The 21,981-nt window shown below is 50.7% G+C and overlaps 1 protein-coding gene across 1 annotated transcript in view; it reads right to left on the minus strand.

Moving 5' to 3' along the window:
- Positions 1-20,558, minus strand: part of LOC127586692 (solute carrier family 2, facilitated glucose transporter member 4-like) — a 40,898-nt gene extending 20,340 nt beyond the window's left edge. The window contains exons 1-3 of the mRNA XM_052044833.1: positions 20,436-20,558; positions 5,112-5,207; positions 910-1,085 (exon numbers count right to left, since the gene is read on the minus strand). Coding sequence (XP_051900793.1) covers positions 910-1,085; positions 5,112-5,207; positions 20,436-20,474 — 311 coding nt within the window. The 5' untranslated portion in view covers positions 20,475-20,558. The remainder of the gene's footprint in view (positions 1-909; positions 1,086-5,111; positions 5,208-20,435) is intronic.
- Positions 20,559-21,981: the final 1,423 nt, after the last annotated feature.

Here is a 21,981-nt window from a genome sequence, read left to right on the forward strand (position 1 = left end):
CAGACAGGGGCGTGTACTCCACCCCGCTTCCTGAAGTCAATGACCAGCACCTTTGTTTTGCTGACATTGAGGGAGAGGTTGTTGACCTGACACCACGTCACTTAGCTCTCGATCTCCTTCCTGTACTCCGCCTCATCGGAGTTTGAGATCTTGCCCACAATGGTGATGGACAGCAAGACCAGACACAATACTCCGGGTGTGATATCATCGAGGCCTTCGAAAACTGTACTGGGACATCTCCTGCACTCAAATCCTCTTGCATTAGAGGCCAACGTACCACTTTGGCATGTTGTGTATAAGGATACCGAGGTACCTTTGAACAAAAGGAGACAAGAAGACTGCAGATGCTGGAATCTGGAGCAACAAACAATCTGCCAGAGGAACTCAGCGGGTCGAGCAGCACAGATTGTATGTCGCACCTTTGAAAAGACAACTCCAGTGGCCCAGGCTAAATCCCGATCTCTGCGGTGGAGGTCGGGATCGAACCTGGGCTGTTGGAGCCGCGAGGCAGCGGTCCTACCACGTGGCCAACTTGACCCATCCCCTCCTTTTACCTTCACCTGCCTGGGGAGTGGGGAACGGAGGGGGGGGGGGGAGCGGAATCAGCCCTGTATCTTCACAGCCGAGTATCTCCCTCTACACATCCGCCCTCTTCCTACTAGTGTGGGGGGAGGGGGGTGAACGGGCAGCAATGGGACAGGGCAACACCCCCTCCAATGCCTTGTCCCCCTACTCATCCCACCACCACCACCACAAGACCCAAGGGTGCCGAGGTCAACCGTGGTGCCTTAACCACAATATGGTTAATGGTTGACGTTGAGGGGGTGGGGACGGGGCATTGGAACCAACTCCGACATGGCACTGGCCTCCCCGAGCTCCCTCTCCCGCTCCCACCCCGGCCGATTTTACCTGCCCAGCCACTCGGCGAGTGTGCCCACCAGTAGCGAGGACACCATCCCCCCGACAGAGAAAATGGCGACCGACAGGCTCCAGAGGGTGGTGAGCACCGATTGGTCGATTGGCCGCGGGTGATCCACGCCCGTTTGCCGCCTCATCCAGGTCTCATTGTAGCTTCGCTCGATTATCTGCAGTGGAGGGAGGGTGTCCCGGGGGGGGGGGGGGGGGGGGGGGGGAGCGGAGGTGGTGGAAAGAGGGGGATGGAGTGGAGGAGGTTAAGTTAGTTTCCAGTCACGGCTTCACCACCCTGCAGTCTTGTCTCACAGCCAAGGGTCCCAGACACTGGCACAGGGCGAGGGTTGGTGGGATATTCGACTGCAGTGACCATCACAACTTCCAATCCCACTGGCCACCCCACCAGCTCAATCCATTTCACAGTGCTGTTCACAGAGCAGTCTCTGCACTGTGACACACCCATACACACAAACACACACACACATAGACACAGTCATACACACTCACATAAATATATACTCACATAGAGAGAGACACACACAAACACACACACTCACATACATGAACCACACAGGCAGACACACGGTCACACACAGACAGACATGCTAACACACACACAGAAATACTAACACAGACACATGAACATGCTAACACACAGTCACACACACCCGCAACAGACACACACACACACACTAACACACAGACACGCTAACAGACACATACAGATGTGCTAACAGACACACTAACACACACAAAACCCCAACCCTTGTAGCCAATGATTTTAAAGTCTGTTGTTGTGTGGGATATGGGACCTGAAAAGCAGTGAACAGCAAGATCCCACCAGCGACGCTGTGATTACAGACCACCTTTCGGAAGTGACACTGCCTGTGGGTTGAACATTAGACCAAGGAACCTTTTTTCAAGAGCAGGCTCGGATACTTTACAAGACATCCTCACTGTGTGGGCAGGACACTGTCTAACGTCACCCAAACACCACAGCAGTCCCTCAGGGAATTCAACCCATGGCTATCTGAGGGAGGAGAGAAGAGGCGAGCCACTGTGTCACTGCCTGCACCTATCTGTTCACACAGAATGGGAGAACAGCTCGCAATAACCAGGGCTACTAATTCACCGTTACGGGTACAATACTGAACTTCACAAAACAATCAGTATGTTTTGCTGTTTGCATGCAAGTCTGTGTGCAAATGAATGTACAATCATTGGTACATGTGTGTGAGTAAATTGACATATGAGCATGTGCATGAGAGAGAGAGAGAGAGAGAGAGAGAGAGAGAGAGTGTATAAGTGTGTGTGTATAAGTGTGTAACCAAATGTATGGCCATGACTTTGTGCATCTGTGTGTGAGTGGGTGTGTGAGTGTGTATGCCTGAGTGTGTGTCTGTGTGTGGGTGTGTGTCCGTTGTGTGTGAGAGAATGTTTCTCTGTTTGAGTGAGGGAGTGCGTGTATCCCAGTGTTTCTGTGCACATGTATTTGTGGACACGAGCCTGCGTTTGAGTGTGTGTGCCTGTGTCTCTCCACATTACGAGTGTAAGGTTGCATACCCACACTTTTTTGCAGGCATGTGTGCACAATCATCGGCCCGGCGATGACACCCCACCCGAGAGAGGGCTGTACCTCACCGCCCCCTCCCTTAGAAAGCCACCCACAAGGCCAGGAGACTTAACCCCGTGAGGGTCTGGGCCCTTGCCAAGGCCGCAGGGACACCCCTGGCCCAGACCGGCAGACCTTGGCCACCTGTCCGTCTGTGCCCACGTGCTCCCCCCTGCGGCCGGTCACCAGGGTCCGTCCCACAGACGCAGCCTGCACACGTGCCCCACAGCTGACTGACTGCCAGTCCTGCCCACACCCGTCAGCACTGAGCCAACGTTAACCCTTTCCCGACGCCTCTCACCTTCCCTACCTCCCTCCACTACCTCTCCCCCATCTTTCACTCACTCCAGCTCACCACTACCTTGCTTTTTGCTCACCTTCCCTCCCTCACTTTCCTTCACTCTCTCAAGCTCTCTATCTCCCCGCCGCACCTTCCCCACCCCTCCCTCTCACCCGCACCTTCCCTACCCCCATCTTCCCCACCTCCCCCTCCCTCGCACCTTCCCCACCCCTCCCTCTCACCTTCCCCCCTCCCTCGCACCTTCCCCACCCCTCCCTCGCACCTTCCCCCCTCCCCCCTCCCTCGCACCTTCCCCACCCCTCCCTCGCACCTTCCCCACCCCTCCCTCGCACCCGCACCTTCCCTACCTCCCATCTTCCCCACCTCCCCCTCCCTCGCACCTTCCCCCCTCCCTCGCACCTTCCCCACCCCTCCCTCGCACCTTCCCCCCTCCCCCCCCTCCCTCGCACCTTCCCCCCTCCCCCCCCTCCCTCGCACCTTCCCCCTCCCTCGCACCCCCACCCCTCCCTCGCACCTTCCCCCCTCCCTCGCACCTTCCCCCCTCCCTCGCACCCCCACCCCTCCCTCGCACCTTCCCCCCTCCCTCGCACCTTCCCCACCCCTCCCTCGCACCTTCCCCACCCCTCCCTCGCACCCGCACCTTCCCTACCTCCCCCCATCTTCCCCACCTCCCCCTCCCTCGCACCTTCCCCCCTCCCTCGCACCTTCCCCACCCCTCCCTCGCACCCGCACCTTCCCTACCTCCCCCCCCCACACCTTCCCCACCTCTCCCTCTCCCTTGCACCTTCCCCTCACACCTTCCCCATCTCCCCCCTCCCTCACCTTCCCCACCTCCCCCCCTCGCACCCTCCCTACCTCTCCCCCCTCTCTCTCTCTTTCACTGCCTCTCCCCCTCTCCCCTTTACCCACCTCATAGGGCCCCTCCAACCCTCGAGCCTAACGTTCAACCATTCCATAAAAATCCCGGAGGATTTGTGGATCTAACTGCACCTCCACCGATCCTCATGTCCCGAGCACCTCAGATCTGCCCGTCCATCAACCTCAGCACTGGGCCACCGTCAGTTGCCATGGCTACAGAGGAATGAGGGGAGAGGAGACACTTGGAATTGCTCTCCCCGGAGCTAGGATGGACCTGATGGAGCAAATAGCCTCCTGTGTTGTAATAAGCAAGTTTTTGCAGGAGAGCTCAAAATTTCCAGCTGGAATTCACTTATGGAATCTTAATTCCAATCCCCAGATCTTTTTCAACTGGAATAGACTCCCTGTCCTCCAATCAGTTCCACCTAATTCCTGAAAACATTAATCAAATCTCTCCTAAGCCATCGAAGCTCCTGGGAATACAGTTCAGGCCTGTGTAACCTCCCCACATTTCAGCCCAGGAATAGCCCACTGCCTCTAACACCGCTCCTGCCCATGGCGAAGATATCCCCCCTAACTCTCCCTCTCTGTCACACTCTCGCTTTTATGGAATCGTGGACTCGTCCAGCAAGGAAACAGGCCCTTCGGCCCACCGAGTCCGTGCCGTCCATCAACCACCCGTTTACACCGATGCCATTTCGTTCTCCCCACATTCCCATCAACTCACCCCAGATTTCACCCCTCACCCACACACTGGGGGGGGGGGGGGGTGTGATTCACAGCAGCCGATTAACCCATGGAACCAAGAGCCCCCGGGGGAAGCCCACACGGTCACAGGGAGAAGGTGCAAACTCCACACACACACAGCGCCAGAGGTCGGTATTGAACCCGCGTCTCTGGAGCTGTGAGGCAGCAGCTCTACCCGCTGCGCCACTGACTTCCTTTTCTATACTTTCTTTCCTCTCTCCTTCACTCATTGTTACTTCATATCCTGCTCACAATCACCACCTTGTTCTGGTTCTCTCTCTCTTCTCACCTCTCTTGACTTAACTCTTTGCCTCTAGCTTCCCTCTGTCCCTCTTGTGCCGACTCTGTCTCTCTCTCTTAGGTTCACCCTCTTTTAATCGCTCTGTCCCTCATTTGCCAAGACTCTCTCTCCCCCCCTCCCTCTACGCCCCCCCCGCACACACTCCCTCTACCCTTCCCCGCACGTGCGGTCCCTCCCTCCGCCCCTCCCCGCACGCGCCATCCCTCCCTCCGCCCCTCCCCGCACGCGCGCTCCGCTCCCTCCCTTTACCCCTCGCCACACACGCCCTCTCTCCCTCGCACACTCTCTTCTTACTCTCTCTCACTGTGACACACTCACTTTTTCTCTCTCTCTCAAACACTCTCTCTCCCACTCTCCCTCCGTCACTCACTCCTTCTCACCTTCTGTGGAGCATTGATGACGCCAAGGTTGTACCCGAACTGCAGAGATCCCAGTACGGCCGTGAACACCGCCAGGATCAGGGACCCTGTGATTCTCTGCAACACGGGAAAAGACGAGGACACGTTAGGGTGACAGAAGAGTCCTCCCACCGTCCCTCACTCCCACTCACCGTCCACAGAGGCGCCACCCAAGAACGGCCCATCTGTTGCCAAATATTTTGAACTGGGATGCGGCCAATCACTCAGCAACACCACAGGCCATGGGTTCCAGCTTCCAACCACTGTCTGGTGAAAAAATTCCCCCTCAGATCCCCTCTAAACCTCTCACCTTATACTGATGCCCTTTTGTTTTGGACACCTCCTCCATGGGAAAAAGATTCTTATCATCTACCCTATCCGTGAGAGGTTGGACAAACTCGGGTTGTTTTCTCTGGAGCAGTGGAGGCTGAGGGGAGACCTGATAGAGGTTTATAATATTAAGAGAGGCATAGATAGAGTAGACAGCCGGTATCTTTCTCCCAGGGTTGAAAAGTCTGATACCAGAGGGTAAGCATTGAAGGTGAGGGGGGGAAGTTCAAAGGAGATGTGTGGGGCAAGTTTTTTTTTTACGCGGAGAGTGGTGGGTGCCTGGAATGTGCTGCCAGGGGTGGGGGTGGAGGCAGATACAATAGAGGGGTTTAAGAGGCTCTTAGACAGGCACGTGAATGTGCAGAGAATGGAGTGATATGGACCGTGTGCAGGCAGAAGGGATTAGTGTAATTAGGTATTGTTAGCTTAATTAATTCAGCACAACATGGTGGGCCGAAGGGCCTGTTCCTGTGCTGTACTGTTCCATGTTCTATGTTCTACACCTGATAATGTTGTATCAGGTCACCCCTCAGCCTCCTACACCCCAGGGAAAACGGACCCAGCCTGTCTAATCTCTCCTCATAATGGAAATGTTCCATCCCAGGCAACGTCCTGCTGAACCCCGTCTGCACCCTCTCCATCGCAATCACATCCTCCCTACGCTGTGCTGACCGGAACTGTGCACCACACATCTGGTTCGATGGGTGGGCTGTCCACCAGGTGAGTTTGTACATGGCGAGTGTTTTTATGAAGGGATCACCAGCCAATTCCAAAGGAAATCCAGGAGGGATGGAGCAGATTCCAAACATCTCCTTGATCCAGTCTCCAGTGGCAATGAGGAGGCGTACAGGAGTGAGGTAGATCGGCTGGTTGAGTGGTATTGCAACAACAACCTCGCCCTCAACGTCAGCAAGACCAAGGAACTGATTGTGGACTTCAGGAAGGGGAAGTCAGGACAACACACACCAGTCCTCATTAAGGGCTCAGCGGTGGAAAGGGTGAGCAGCTTCAAGTTCCTGGGCGTCAACATCTCAGAGGATCTATCCTGGGCCCAACACATTGATCCGATCATGAAGAAGGCACGCCAGCAGCTCTACTTCGTTAGGAGTTTGAGAAGATTTGGTAAGTCACCAAAGACTCTTGCAAATTTCTACAGATGTACAGTGGAGAGCATTCTGACTGGTTGCATCACCGCCTGGTATGGAGGCTCCAATGCACAGGATCGCAAGAGGCTGCAGAGGGTTGTAGACTCAGCCAGCTCCATCACGGGCACAACCCTCCCCGCCATCGAGGACATCTTCAAGAGGCGGTGCCTCAAGAAGGTGGCATCCATCACTAAGGACCCTCACCACCTGGGACATGCCCTCTTCTCGTTACTACCATCAGGGAGGAGGTACAGGAGCCTGAAGACTCACACTCAACGATTCAGGAACAGCTTCTTCCCCTCTGCCGTCAGATTTCTGAACGGTCGATGAGCCCATCAACACCACCTTGTTATTCCTCTTTTGCACTATTTATTTATTTTTGTAACTTATAGTAATTTTTATGTCTTTGCACTGTACTGCTGCCGCAAAACAACACATTTCACAACATACGTCAGTGACAATAAACCTGATTCTGATATTAGACAGAAGTTATGGGTCTGAGTAAGACTGAGAGACAGGCCAGGAACAGGTTACCCTATCACAATGATACCTGGTCTATAAGCATTTCAACAAGGGGCAGTCTTCACCTTTGCCCCGTAACCCACACCCCCTGCTCCCACCTCCAGTGGAATCTCCCAGTCTCTGAGTGAAGCATCACTGCCCATTGTTTCAAATAGGTGGCTTTCACTGCTGCTAGGAACTATGGGATAACCCTGACTCCATTGCCTCTGGAGAGAGGCAGGAGCAAGTAAAGAGAGGAGAAGGGGGTGCACAAATATTGCTGGCCAGTCCATGGGATCTGCATGATGGAGACAGGTTTTAGACTGACCCCATCCCAGGATGGAACCTCAGTCCCAAAGCTGGAGGTGGTGCCTTACCTTACATTTCCATGTAGGACCCATTTCCCATATCTCAACGCCCCATAACCTTGGACTTAGGAGTGAGGTGGGTGAAGGAGCCAGGGATATGAATGCTGAACTTGCTGATGACTCAAGATGGGTAGGGAAGTGAAGAGGATTTAAGAAGGACAGAAAAGGATAGAGGTTGGTTAAATAAACTGGCAAATAAAATTTAATGCAATCACAAAGAAGGCATGCCAGCATCTTTACCGTCTTAGGAGGTGAAGGAGGTTCAGCTTGTACCGAACATTCTAACAAACGTCTACAGATGTACTGTTGAAGGTGTCCTGACTGGTTGCATCACGGTCTGGTACGCCAATTTGAATGCGCAGGAATGCAAGAAGCTGCGGAGAGTAGTGGACTCAGCCCAATACATCACAGGGACATCTCTCCCCACCATCAGGAGTATCTACAGGAGGTGCTGCCTCAAGAAGGCAACATCCATCATCAAAGATCCCCACCATCTGGGCCATGCCATCTTCTCAGGCAGGAGGTACAGAAGCCTGAAGTCCCACACCACCAGGTTCAGGAACAGCTACTTCCCTTCAACCATTTGGTTCTTGAACCAACCAGCACAACCTTAATCACTACGTCAGTATAGCAACACTATGACCACTTTGCACTAAATTGGACTTTTTTTGTTCTAATTGTGTTAAAAAAAATTGTGCATAATTTATGTTTAATCTATGTTTTTCTTGTGAATGTTGTGCCTCTGATGCTCTGTGCCTGTGATGCTGCTGCAAGTAAGTTTTTCATTGTACCTGTGCAGACCTAGACTTACATAGAACATAGAACATTACAGCACAGTACAGGCCCTTCAGCCTGCAATGTTGTGCCGACATTTTATCCTGCTCTAAGATCTATCTAACCCTTCCCTCCCACATAGCCCCTTATTTTTCTATCATTCACGTGTCTATCTAAGAGTACCTTAAATGTCCCTAATGTATCTGCCCCCACAACCTTTGACGGCAGTGCGTTCCACACACCCACCACTCTCTGTGTAAAAAACTTACCCCCTGACATCCCCCTTATACCTTCCTCCAATCACCTTAAAATTATGTCCCCTCATGTTAGTCATTGTCGCCCTGGGGAAAAGTCTCTGACTGTCCACTCGATCTATGCCTCTTATCATCTTGTACACCTCTATCAAGTCGCTTCTCATCCTCCTTCTCTCCAAAGAGAAAAGCCCTAGCTCGCTCAACCTATCCTCATAAGACATGCTCTCCAATCCGCGAAGCTTCCTGGTAAATCTCTGCACCCTCGTGCAGGTGACAATAAACACGACTTTTTTTTTTTGACTTTTCGTCCAAATCTAAAATAGCCTGTCCCCGGGTATGTTCAACTCTTTGTACCGGCCAACTCCCCTCTACACTCTCAGTCCTAATGAAGGGTCCTGACCCGAAACGTCGACCATCCCTCTGCCTCCACAGATGCTGCTCAAGCCGCTGAGTTCCTCCAGCAGCCTGTATTTGTTTTGCATCATTGCTGGTCCCATTGCAACACATCACTGTAATAGCAATGAGATCACATTCATATGTTGCTATTTGTGTTGTCAACTCTTGTTCCAAATGTCACATGGATTCAGATAAAGAACTTTAAGCTTTGACTTTTTAAACTTTTGACTTTCTGTTACACATCGTTGCTTATATCTTCTGCCCTTTCCCGTCACACCTCTTCCCTCACTTTCCCCCGCACCACTACATACCACCCTGGGTTACGAACATTATAAAATTATTAGACAACTTCTTTCCCAGGGTAGGAATGTCAAATACTAGAAGGCGCAGCTTAAAGGTGAGGGGCGGGGGAAGTTTAAGGGAAATCACAAGATAAAGGAGCGGAAGTAGGCCATGCGGCCCATCGAGTCTGCTCCGCTGCCTCACCATGAGCTAAACTATTCTCCCATCCAGCCCCAATTCCTGCCCTTTTCCCCATATCCCTTGATACGTTGACTAATTAGATACCTATCAATCTCCTCCTCAAACACCCCCAATGATCGGGCCTCCGCACCTGTACATAGCAACAAATTCCATAAATCCATGACCCTCTGGCTAGAGAAATTTCTCCTCATTTCTGTTCTAAATGGGTACCATCAAATTCTAAGACTGCGCCCTCTTGTCCTGGACTCACCCACCAAGGGAAACAACTTAGCCACATCTACTCTGATAAGTCCTTTCAGCATTCAAAATGTTTCCATGTGGTCCCCTCTCATTCTTCTGTAGTCCAAGAGCCGACAATCGCTCATCGTATGTAAGCCCTTTCATTCCGGGAATCATCCTCGTAAATCTTCTCCAAACCCCCTCCAACATCAGCACATCCTTTCTAAGATAAGGAGCCCAAAACTGCATTCCAAATCAGGTCTCACCAGTGCCCCATAGAGCCTCATCAACACCTCCTTACTGTTATACGTTATTCCTCTCAAAATGAATGCCAACACAGCATTTGCTTTCCTTACTGCTGATCCAACCTTGTGGTTAACCTTTGTTTAATGTGTGGGGAAAGTTTTTGTTTTTTTTACACAGAGAGTGGTGGGTGCTTGAAACCTGCAGCCAAAGAGTGGTGTTAGAAGCAGATACAATAGTGGCATTTACGAGGCAGTCAGACAGACACATTAATATGCAGGGATTGGAGGGATATGGATCATGTGCAGGCAGGTGGAATTAGATTCATTTGGCATCACGGTCAGCGAGAACATTGTGCACTGAATGGCCTGTTCCTGTGATCATGGCTCATCTGACTAACATTAATTTCACATTCCCGCATACCTCTGTAACTTCTCACCGGCCCCCCCTCCCCTTACTCGTCAAGAATCGGTCTCCCTCCGCCTCAACAATGTTCACAGACTCTGCTTGCCCTGCCCTTCGAGGAAGAGAGTCCCAACGACTCACCGCCCTCTGAGAAGAAGAATTTCACCTGCCCTCTCTTAAATAGGTGACCTGTATTTTTTTTTTACACACACGGGGACCCCGTGCTCTAGGTTCTCCCACGAGGTGAAATATCCTCAAGTCGCGGAGGCACAGAGAGAGACACAGCAGAGAAACAGGCCCTTCGGCCCTTCGAATCCGTGCCGACCAACAACCACCCATTTACACCAATCCTGTTTTATTCCCCCCACATTCCCATCAACTCCCCCCACCCCCCACAGATTCTTCCTACCACCCACACACTAGGAGCACTTTACAGTGACCGATATAAACCTCCCAACTCACATATCTTTGGGAATCTGTAAAGTGGTAAATTTGCATAATCAAAGACCCTACCCACCCGGGTCATTCTCTCTTCTCTCCTCTTCCATCAGGTAGAAGATGGAACGTATCTGAGGGCACGTACCACAGGCTTAAGGACAGCTTCTATCCCAATGTGATAAGACTATTGAACAGTTCCCTTATACGATAAGATGGACTCTGACCTCACAATCTACCTTGTTGTGACCTTGCACCTTATTGCACTGCACTTTCTCTGTAGCTGTGACACTTTACTCTGTACTATTATTGTTTTTACCTGTACTACCTCAATGCACTCTGTACTGACTCAATGTAACTGCACTGTGTAATGAATTGACCTGTATGGACGGTATGCAAGACAAGTTTTTCACTGTACCTCGGTACGTGACAATAATAAACCAATACCAATACCAAATTGGTAAATTTAAATTTGGTGAGTTGGTTTATTATTGTCACATGAACCGAGGTACAGTGAAAAACTTTGTTTTGCATACCGTCCATACAGGTCAATTCATTACAACAGTGCATTGAGGTAGTACAAGGTAAAACAATAACAGAATGCAGAATAAAGTGTCACAGTTACAGAGAAAGTGCAATGCAGGCAGACAATAAGGTGCAAGGTCACAATGACATTTCAATCAAATCACCTCTTCTAAACTCCAGTGGATACAAACCGAACCTCTTCGACCTTTCCTCAAAAGACAACCTGCCCATTCGAGGTATCAGTCAAGTCAACTTTCAGCGAACCACATTCAATGCACGAACGTCCTTCCTTAAAGGAACCCACGACTGTACTCAGTACTGCAGATGTGGCCTCACCAACTCCTGAGACAGCTTACGTACAACCTTCCTACTTTTCCAACTGAGTATTTAGTCTACTGGTAGGAAGTTGTAATAACAGCACGACATGCTTAGAACACAGAACAATACAGCACAGGAACAGGCCCTTCGGCCCACAATGTCTGTGCCGACCATGGTGACAAATTAAACTAACCCCATCTGCCTGCACATGGTCCATACCCCTCCATTCCCTGCCTGTTCATGAGTCTATCTAAATGCCTCTTAAACCCCTCTATCATATCTGCCTCCACCACCACCCCTAGCAGCCCGATGCAGGCACCCACCACTCTGATTAGCTCAGATAGGAACTTTGGTCGGCATGGACCTGTTGCTGTGCTGTGTGACTCCGTGACAAAGTCTTTTTCTGCTGTGGTTCCCGAACCGTCCCAGTGAGGTGTTATCAGAAGGTCGCTGAGTCATATTAGGAGATATCACGTATCGTGTTCAGTTAACGCACAGCACAGTCAGAGCTGGTATCCTGGGTGTTGACAGAGAGAGGGAGAGGGAGAGGGAGGAGGGAGAAGGAGAGGGACCCTTCAGCCCAACTCATCCATGCCGATCAGAGCAACAGATCTGTTCACTGAACCCAGACCCTCCGCTGACCCCCTCACCCTCCCATGACCTGTTTGCCCTCCACTGAACCCTAAGCCCTCACCCTTCACCGAGCCCTCACCCCTTCCTGAGCTCTCTCGTAGGGGGGTTTGTTTGATTTCTGAATGAGATACTCTCTCTCTTTTAGTGGAAAATCTTCAAACCCCCAAAAACATTTATTCATTTTTTTGGGGGGATCTTGGTATCGCTGGCAATGCCAGCATTCCTTGCCCATCCCTAACTACCCCATGAGATGGTGGGAGTCTCATTGAAACCTCCTGGATACTGAAAGGCCCAGATAGAGCGGACGTGGAGAGAATGTTTCCATCAGTGGGAGAGTCCAGGATCCGAGGGCACAGCCTCAGAATAAAGGGACGTCCCTTTAGAACTGAGATGAGGAGGAATTTCTCCAGCCAGAGGGCGGTGAATCTGTGGAATTCGTTGCCACAGAGGGCAGTGGAGGCCAAGTCATTGGGTGTATTTAAGGCAGAGATCGATAGGTTCTTGTAAGGGGGGGGGGGTTTAAGGGTTACGGGGAGAAGGCGGGAGAATGGGGCTGAGAAGGAAAAAAGTCAGACTGAATGGTGTAGTAGACTTGATGGGCCGAATGGCCTAATTCTGCTCCTATGTCACTCTCTCCCACCTGCCCATCATCCTCCTCCCTCACCTGGCTCCTCCTATCACCTACAAGCCCATCTCACCGCTCCCTCTCACCTCCATCTACCTGTTATCACCTCTCCTCACTCTCAGTCTTGATGCAGGGTCCCGACCCGAAATGTCGACCATCTCTCCGCCTCCACAGATGCTGCTCGACCCACGGAGTTCCTCCTGCAAGTTATCTGTGGAATCCTGACTCAGAACTAGCTAGTAATCCAAGGCAAGTATCCCAAGGTCAGCTGAGAGAGAGTGCTGCACAGTCCAACACTTCTGAATGAGACATTAAACCATAGCTCTCTCGATCTCTCTCCCATCCATATTTCCTTACATTTCAGCCCAATGAGTCTATTCCGACAATCCCATTCTCCCGCTACTTTTTCCCCTGTTGTCTATTCCCCCCACATTCCTGTCAACTGCTCCTCAGATTCTACCCCTCACCCACACACTAAGGGGGCAATTCACAGTGGCCGATTAACCCACCGACCCCGCATGTCGTTGGGATGTGGGAGGGCACCAGAGCACCCGGGGGAAACCCACGCGGTCACAGGGAGAATGTGCAGACTCTATTATATATATATATATAGATATATATATATATATATATAGATATATATATAGACACACACACACACACACACACACAGCGCTGGAGGTCGGGATCGAACCTGGGACTGTGGAGCAGAGAATTCCAAAGATTGCCCACCCTCTGCGAGAAGTCCCTACAAACCTCGGTGTTAAATGACCGCCCCCTAATCCTGTAACTCTGTCCCCTCGTTCGAGACTCTCCCACTGATGGAAACATCTCCACACCGACCCTGTCACGTCCCCTCAGGATCTGAGATATTTATATGATTGCCCCTCATTCTTCTAAACTCCAAAGGGAGAGGTTGGGCAGGCTAGGACTTTATTCCTTGGGAATGTAGGAGACTGAGGGGTGACATTACAGAGGTGTTTAAAATCATGAGGAGCAGAGATAGGGTGAATGCACACAGTCTTTTTCCCAGGGAAAGGGAATCAAAAACTAGAGGGCACAGGTTGAAGGTGAGAGCAGAGAGATTTAAAAGGGACCTGAGGGGTAACTTCTTCACACCGAGGATGGTGGGTCTATGGAACAAGCTACAAACAAGATGCTGGAGGAACTCAGGGGGTCAGGCAGGGAGGGAGATGGACAGGTGACATCTCTTGACCCGAAATGTCGACTGTCCATTTCCCTCCACAGATGCTGCCTGACCCGCTGAGTTCCTCCAGCATCTTGTTCGTTGGTCCAGATTCCATCTGAAGTCTCGTGTCTCCTTACGGTACGAGCTGCCAGAGGAAGTGGTTGAGGCAGGTACAATAACAACATTTAAACGATATTTGGACAGGTACGTGGGTAGGAAAGGTTTAGAGGGACACGGGCCAAACACGGGCAAATGGGACGAGCTTAGATGGTTGGCGTAGACGAGTTGGGCCGAAGGTCCTGTTTCCGTGCTGTGTTACTCTAATGTAGATCTAATTTCTTCATCCACTTGTGATCCGACAACCCTCTCATCCCTGGAATTAGCCAGATGCATCTGTTTCGGACTACGCCCCCAATCCCAGTACATCGATTTTTTGAATGGGAGAACCAATACTATGGGCATTATTCCAACTGTTGATCTCAACAACACTCTGTACTATTGTATATACCTGACATGGAGGTCACGCAGAGAAGTATCAGCTCTGGGACACCAGTATAAACTCCCCTGCTCTCTTTCAAACTCATGGCTGTTGTTTATAGAGTCATAGAGCAATGCAACATGGATACAGGCCCTTCGGCCCAACCAGTCCATGCCGACCATGGTGCCCACCCAGCTAGTCCCAATCTGAGGCTGAGATTTACCTGCACCTCCCTTAATATCACCTACTGCATTCGTTGCTCCAAGTGCGGCCTCCCCTACACTGGCGAGGCCAAACGCAGACTGGGTGACCGCGTTTCGCAGAACACCTGCGCTCCGTTCATAACCGCGGTCTGCATCTCCCTGTTGCCAGTCACTTCAACTCCCCCTCCCACACTGTCACTGATATGTCAGTCCTCGGCTTCCTCCACTGCCAGGAGAATTCCAAGCGCAAACTGGAGGAAGAGCACCTCATTTTCTGTCTTGGAACCTTGCAGCCTGACGGCATGAACATTGAATTCTCCCACTTCAGGTAATCCCCAGCCCCCTTCCCCACAAACCCCCCCCCCCCACCATGCTTCTTCTCTTCCCTTTCCTAGCCTCTCTTTTTTCTCTCTCTCCTTACCTTTGACCCGTCCCCCGGTGGATCTGCTCTCCCCTCCTCCCCCGCACCTGCCCATCACTATCTCTTACCTGCATCTACTTATCACCTCCCTGTGCCCACCCCGCCTCCCCTCTTTTGTCCACCTATCACTGCTCTGCTTTCCCCTCCTATATATCGGGCTTCCCCTTCTCCTATCTTCAGTCCTGAAGAAACGTCCTGACCCGAAACATTGACCGCCTGCTTTTCTCCACGGATGCTGCCTGGCCTGCTGAGTTCCTCCAGCATCATCGTGTTTTTCATCCAGGTTCCAGCATCTGCAGTCCTCTGTTTCTCTCATCCCAATTTCCTGCATTCGGCCCATATCCCTCCAAGCCCCACCCCTCCATGTACCTATCCAAGTGCTTCTATTGTACCTGCCTCACCCATTTCCTCTGGCAGCTCGTTCCACACACTCACCACCCTCTGTCTGAAAAAGTAGCCCCTCGGGTCCCTTTTAAATCTTTCCCCTCTCACCCTAAACCTACGCCGCCTAGTTTTGGACTCCCCTACCCTGGGGAAAAGACTGTTAAATGTCCACCTCATCTATGGTGGACAGTATCATAGTTTTAAACATTTCTACAAGGTCGCCCCTCATCCTCCCACGTTCCAAGGAATAAAGACCTAGTCTGGCCAACCTCTCCCTATAACTCAGGCCCTCGAGTCCTGGCAACATCCTCGCAAATCCTCTCTGCACCCTTTCCAGTTTAACCAATTTTCTCTCACATTCACACAAGACCCAACAGAACTCACCCCTGACAGTGTAGCACTGCCATAGTACTACACAGCTGTACCAGCCTGGATTGAGAGTCAATGTGAAGTAATTTCATATGCTATATTCTGTGTTAATTTACCATTTCAAATCTAGAATATAAAATGGACAGATCTATTATACCGTGTTAATTTAGTTACCTGTTTTTACTGAGGAACTAATTAGAAAAAGCAATTCCTATGCCAATACAAATCTTTGATGCAGTCCAAAGATTAATTCTCCGGATGAGAGGCTTGTCTCAAAGAGAGGCTAGATGGTTTGGGTCTTTGTTCCTTGGAGCTTAGAAGAATAAGGGGTGACTTTATTCAAATATACAAGATCCCAAGGGGCGACAGGGGAGATGTTGAGATGTTTCCACGAGTGGGAGAGTCACGAACGGGGGAACATGGTTACAAAATAAGGGGTAGGTCATTTAAAACCGAGGTGTGCAGAAATTTCTTCCCTCAAGAGGGTGGTGAATCTCTGGAGTTCTCTGCCCCCAAGGGTGGTAGAAGGTGGATCATTAGGTATATAGGTATAGAGATAGATAAAAATTTGAAAGATCGAGGGATTGAGTGTGATGGGGAACTGGCACAAAAGACGGGTTGCGGCTGGCATAGATCAGCCATGATCGAATTGAACGGTAGGGCAGATTTGAGGGGCCGAGTGGCCTACTCCTGCTCTTATTTTCTTGTGTTCTCTGTGGCAATGTATCTTTATATTTCCAACCATGTATTTTGCTTTAAAGAGTTAGCTTGTGGATATTGTTCTCAGGGTTCAAGGAGAGCAGGGTTGGAGCAGTGGTGAGGTTAGCAGACTAGGAATGAAGTAGTCACGAGTTCAAATCCCACTCTGATACAAGGAGAACTCAGTTAATAACCTGCAGTTAAGATGCAAAGTGACTGGATTGTTATTACAAGAAGGATGTGGAAGCTTTAGAGAGGGTGCAGAGGAGATTTACCAGGATGCTGCCTGGATTGGAGAGCATATTTTATGAGGATAGGTTGAGCGAGCTAGGGCTTTTCTCTTTGGAGAGGAGGAGGATGAGAGGTGACTTGATAGAGGTGTACAAGATGTTAAGAGGCATAAGATCGAGTGGACAGTCAGAGACTTTTTCCCAGGGTGACAATGGCTAACACGAGGGGACATAATTTTAAAGTGATTGGAGGAAGGTATAAGGGGGATGTCAGGGGTAAGTTTTTTTTTTATTTACAGAGAGTGGTGAGTGTGTGGAACGCACTGCCGGCAGAGGTTGTGGGGGCAGATACATTAGGGACATTTAAGAGACCCTTAGATAGACACATGAATGATAGAAAAATAGGGGGCTATGTGGGAGGGAAGGGTTAGATAGATCTTAGAGCAGGATAAAATGTCGGCACAACATCGTGGGCCGAAGGGCCTGTACTGTGCTGTAGTGTTTTATGTTCTAGGAAAGTTTAGACAGATTAGGCTTGAATCCACTTGAGCAACACGCAAGCTGCTGGAGGAACCCAGCGGGTCAGGCAGCATCCATGGAGGGAAGTGGACAGTTGACGTTTTGGGTCAAGACCCTTCATCTGGACTAAAAGAGGGGAGATAGCCAGTATAAAAGGTGGGGGGGGGGGGGGGAAGGGGTGGATCAAGAGCTGGCGGGTGATAGACGGATCCAGGTGAGGAGGGTAATAGGCAGATGGTGGGGGGGGGGGGGGGAGTGGAAAGGGTAGGAATGATGTCAGAAGCTGGGAGGTGATAGGTGGATAATCTGCCTCCTAAGATGAGGACGGAGAGATCAAGAAAGACACTAGAGACTCTGCAGATGCTGGAATCTGGAGCAACACGCACCAAGTGCTGGAGGAACTCAACAGGTCAGGCAGCACCCATGGAGGGAAATAAACAGTCGACGTTTCGGGTCGAGACCCTTCATCGAGAGATGGACCAAGTTAATTTGAGGGCGGGGTGGAAGTCGGGAGGGGAAGTTGATAAAACTGACGAGCTCCGCATGGGTGCAGGAAGCAGCCCCAATGCAGCTGGCGATGTAGCAGGGAAAGAGTTGGGTGGGCGTTACCTGTGTAGGTTTGGAATATGGATTGTTCCAAGTAGCCGATGAAGAGGCAGGCATCGCTGGGGCCTACACGAGTACCCATGGCTACACCTTAGGTTTGGAGAAAGTGGGAGGAGCCAAAGAGAAGTCATTAAGAGTGAGCACAAGTTCTGCCAGACGGAGGACAGTGTTGGTATAGGCCAACTGGTTGGGTCTGTGTTCCAGGAAGAAACGGAGAGCCCCGAGGCCATTCTGGGGGTGGGGGGAAGAGGGGTAGAAGGTGGACAGAGTCCACTGCAGCAGAGAGAAGACTTGATTGAAACATCCAACATAGGAGGTCTTGGTAGTGTGAGTGTGGAAATGATTTTTCCTCTACAACTATGAACACAGGTTGAGTGAACTCGGCCTTTTCTCCTTGGAGCGACGGAGGATGAGGGGGTGACCTGATAGACGTGTATAAGGTGATGAGAGGCATTGATTGCGTGGATAGTCAGAGGCTTTTTCCAAGGGCTGAAATAGTTGCCACAAGAGGACACAGGTTTAAGGTGCTGGGGAGTAGGTACAGAGAGGAGATGTCAGGGGTAAGTTTTTTATTCAGAGAGTGGTGAGTGTGTGGAACGGGCTGCTGGCAACGGTGGTGGAGGCGGATACGATAGGTTCTTTTAAGAGACTGTTGGATAGGTACATGGAGCTGAGAAAAATAGAGGGCTGTGGGTAAGCCTAGTAATTTCTAAGGCAGGGACATGTTCGGCACAACTTTGTGGGCCGAAGGGCTTGTATTGTGCTGTAGGTTTTCTATGTTTCTAACCAAGGGGCCACTGTTTAAAAATAATGGGTTAAAACAAAGATGGGGCAAAGTCTTGTTTCCCTCTCAGAGGGTAGTGAGTCAGTGGAACTTTCTTCCTGAAATGGTGCCAGAAGCAGGGACTTCGAATATTTTGAAGGCAGACAGATTCTTGACAAGCAAGATTATTGGGGATACAGTAATGGGGAGGTGAGATGACAGGTCACCTTTGATGATATCGAATGGTGGCACAGGTTTGAAGGGCTGAGTGCCCTGCTCCTGCTCGCAATTTGTATCCTCATATGCAACATGATAATATAAAAGGTTTAATATGCAGCTTGAGTATACAGTGACCCAACAAATTCAAGGACAATTAGGGAAGGCCAATAAATGGCAGTGATATCCAGATCCTGAACCATGGGTAAATTAAGCACAAACTTTTGTGGACATAATGCCAGTGGATAACTTACCGATGCAAACCCTAATTACGCCCCAAGGTCACCAGTGACAACGGATAACTTTAAACATCTCCAGATCCTTTTTATCAATTTAGTTGCAGAAACCAAAAGCTGACACATTTACCTGGAGTCGTCATTAAACGAAAAAACCCAAAGAAATAACTAAAGAAATATACCTGAACTAACCAAAAATAAAAGCTCCAAAAAAAGCAGAAGCCTAATTGTATTTCATTTTAATTCATTATATTTGATCCTCTGTTATAATATGATGTATTATGTTTTAAGGTGTTTTAAATTTTGATGCAGTGTTATATTTTATTACAACTTATAATGATTCATATTGACCTGTATTGTACCCTGAATTTAAATTCCGGGTAAGTACTAAAGCTAGACCCTCTGACAGAAGGGGTCTCGTGGATCTCCCAGTCTTTATCAACCTATATCATTAAAAAAAAAGAACAAATTAACTGGTTGTGTACAAAAAAACTCAGCCCTGCTCCAGCATGCAGTCAGAATGTGACAAATGTTCGGCTCAGCACCAACCCCATATCCATCGATTTCCTTAAGATCCAAAACTCATTTGCATCTAAGTCTCGAGTATACCCAACTACCCCAGCCCTATTTTCCTCTTGCTTCTGGGATCTTGCTGTGTGGCCTTCCAAAATACTTCACCCAACACCTTGCCCTCTTCTGTTGTTGTGAAGAAATCCCCCTCACTTTATTATCTGGCTAAAAAGTACAACTCAACTGAACCTTACTATTGGAATATGTATTACAGTGCAATATTTTAATAAATATTCCATTGTATAAACTATTTAACTAGCTACCTGGCTGAAAAGTACAACTCAACTGAACATTATCGGAATATACATTACATTGCAATACTTCAGTAAGGATTCCGTTATATAAACTGTTTAACTAGACATTTGGCTAGAAAATACAACTCAACTAAACAGCATTATTAGAAAATATATTACTTTGCAACATTTTAGTAAGTACTCTGTTGTATAATCTGTTCTATTGCATTGCAATAATTGTATACACATGTAAAACAATGTACACGAACAGCCTGTATAATTTATATCAATGTTAGCTCATGTCTGTAATGTACTGCGATGCTGCTGCAAAAGCTAATTTTCATGGCATTTATACTCCGGGTATATAATACTGTTTTACAAACTTTATGCTTCATTATTACATTATATATTGCAAGGTATATTAATTACAGCCATGGGGTTGTATATTGCACTGTACTGACTGTACACACATTGTTTGGCTAATGCATGGTATATTATGCACGGTGCTAGAGTTGTCCTTTCGCTCAGTTCCCTACCTCTGGTCCACCAAGTTGCTGGAAGCCATGAAACACCATCGCCGCGGTGCCCCTTCGCCCGCCGCTGCCCTCACTGGGGAGCCGAACCGAGCCCACGCGTCCTTTCTATCCCGCTGCCGGCGACTCTCTGCCGGTGACAGGCGCCCGAAGCTGGGCTGGGAGGGGCTCTCAGTCCCACAGCCACTGACTTCAGGCTCGGTCATTGGCTCCGGGGGAGGAGGGGCTCGAGAGGGAGGAGTGTGGAGAGGGGCGGGGAGAGGGGAGAAGGGAGGGGAGAAGGGAGGGGAGGGGAGAAGGGAGGGGAGGGGAGAAGGGAGGGGAGGGGAGGGGAGAAGGGAGGGGAGAAGGGAGGGGAGAAGGGAGGGGAGAAGGGAAGGGAGGGGAGAAGGGAGGGGAGGGGAGAAGGGAGGGGAGGGGAGAGGGGAGGGGAGAGGGGAGGGGAGAAGGGAGGGGAGGGGAGAAGGGAGGGGAGAGGGGAGGGGAGAGGGGAGGGGGAGGGGAGGAGGGGGGAGTGGGGGGCTGAGGGGAGGGGAGAGAGGGGGGGAGGGGAGGGGAGAGAGGGGGGGAGGGGAGAGGAGGGGGGGAGTGGGGAGAGGAGAGGGGAGGAGGAGGAGAGGGGAGTGGGAGGGGAGAGGGGGGGTGAGGGGAGTGGGAGGGGAGAGGGGGGAGGTGAGGGGAGGGGTGTGGAAGGGGATGGGGAAGGGGTGTGGGAGGGGAGGGGAGGGGGAAGGGGTGTGGGGAGGGGGGCTGAGCAGCGGAGGAGGGGGTGGGAAGTAGGGAGAGTAGGAAGGTGGTTGGGTGGGAAGGGGAGGGGAGGGATAAGGGTAGGGAGGGGTGGAGGGAGGTAGGAAGAGGAGAGAGGGGTTAGGGATGGGAGTGACGGGAAGGGGGGATAATATGAAAGGGATGGGGGAGAGAGTGGGAAGTATATGGAGGGGAGGGGTGTAGAACGAGAGGAAAGTGGGGGGGAATGGAGGGAGATGGGGAGGGGTGGAGAGAAGGAGGGAAGGGATAATGAGGGGGAGAGGGGAGAGAGGGAGGGATCAGGAGGGGATGGGGGTGAGAGAGACGGAGGGAGAGGGATAGAGAGAGAAAGGAATAGGGTTAGAGGTACTGTGGGAGGGATAAGGAATGGAGAGAGAGAGAAAATGCCGAGCCCATTTTATTCTCCTTGCACTTGCCTCAACTCCCCCCGGATTCTACCCCTCACCACACACAGCGGCCAATTAACCCACCGACCCTGCACACCGTTGGGACGTGGGAGGAAACTGGAGCACCCGGGGGAAACCCACGCGGTCACGGGGAGAACGTGCAAACTCCACACACACACACACACACACACACACACACACACACACACACACACACACACACACACACACACACACACACACACACACACACACACTCTGACAGCACCAGAGGTCGGGATCGAACCTGGGGCTCTGAGGCAGCGGCTCTATTCCGCTGTGCCTCTGATTCACCCTCAAGGAGGAGGACTGGAATGGTTCAGAGCAGAGAGAAGTGCGGGGAGGAAGAGAGGGCG

This window comes from Pristis pectinata, chromosome 37 (assembly GCF_009764475.1).
Source record: "Pristis pectinata isolate sPriPec2 chromosome 37, sPriPec2.1.pri, whole genome shotgun sequence".
Lineage (NCBI taxonomy): Eukaryota > Metazoa > Chordata > Chondrichthyes > Rhinopristiformes > Pristidae > Pristis > Pristis pectinata.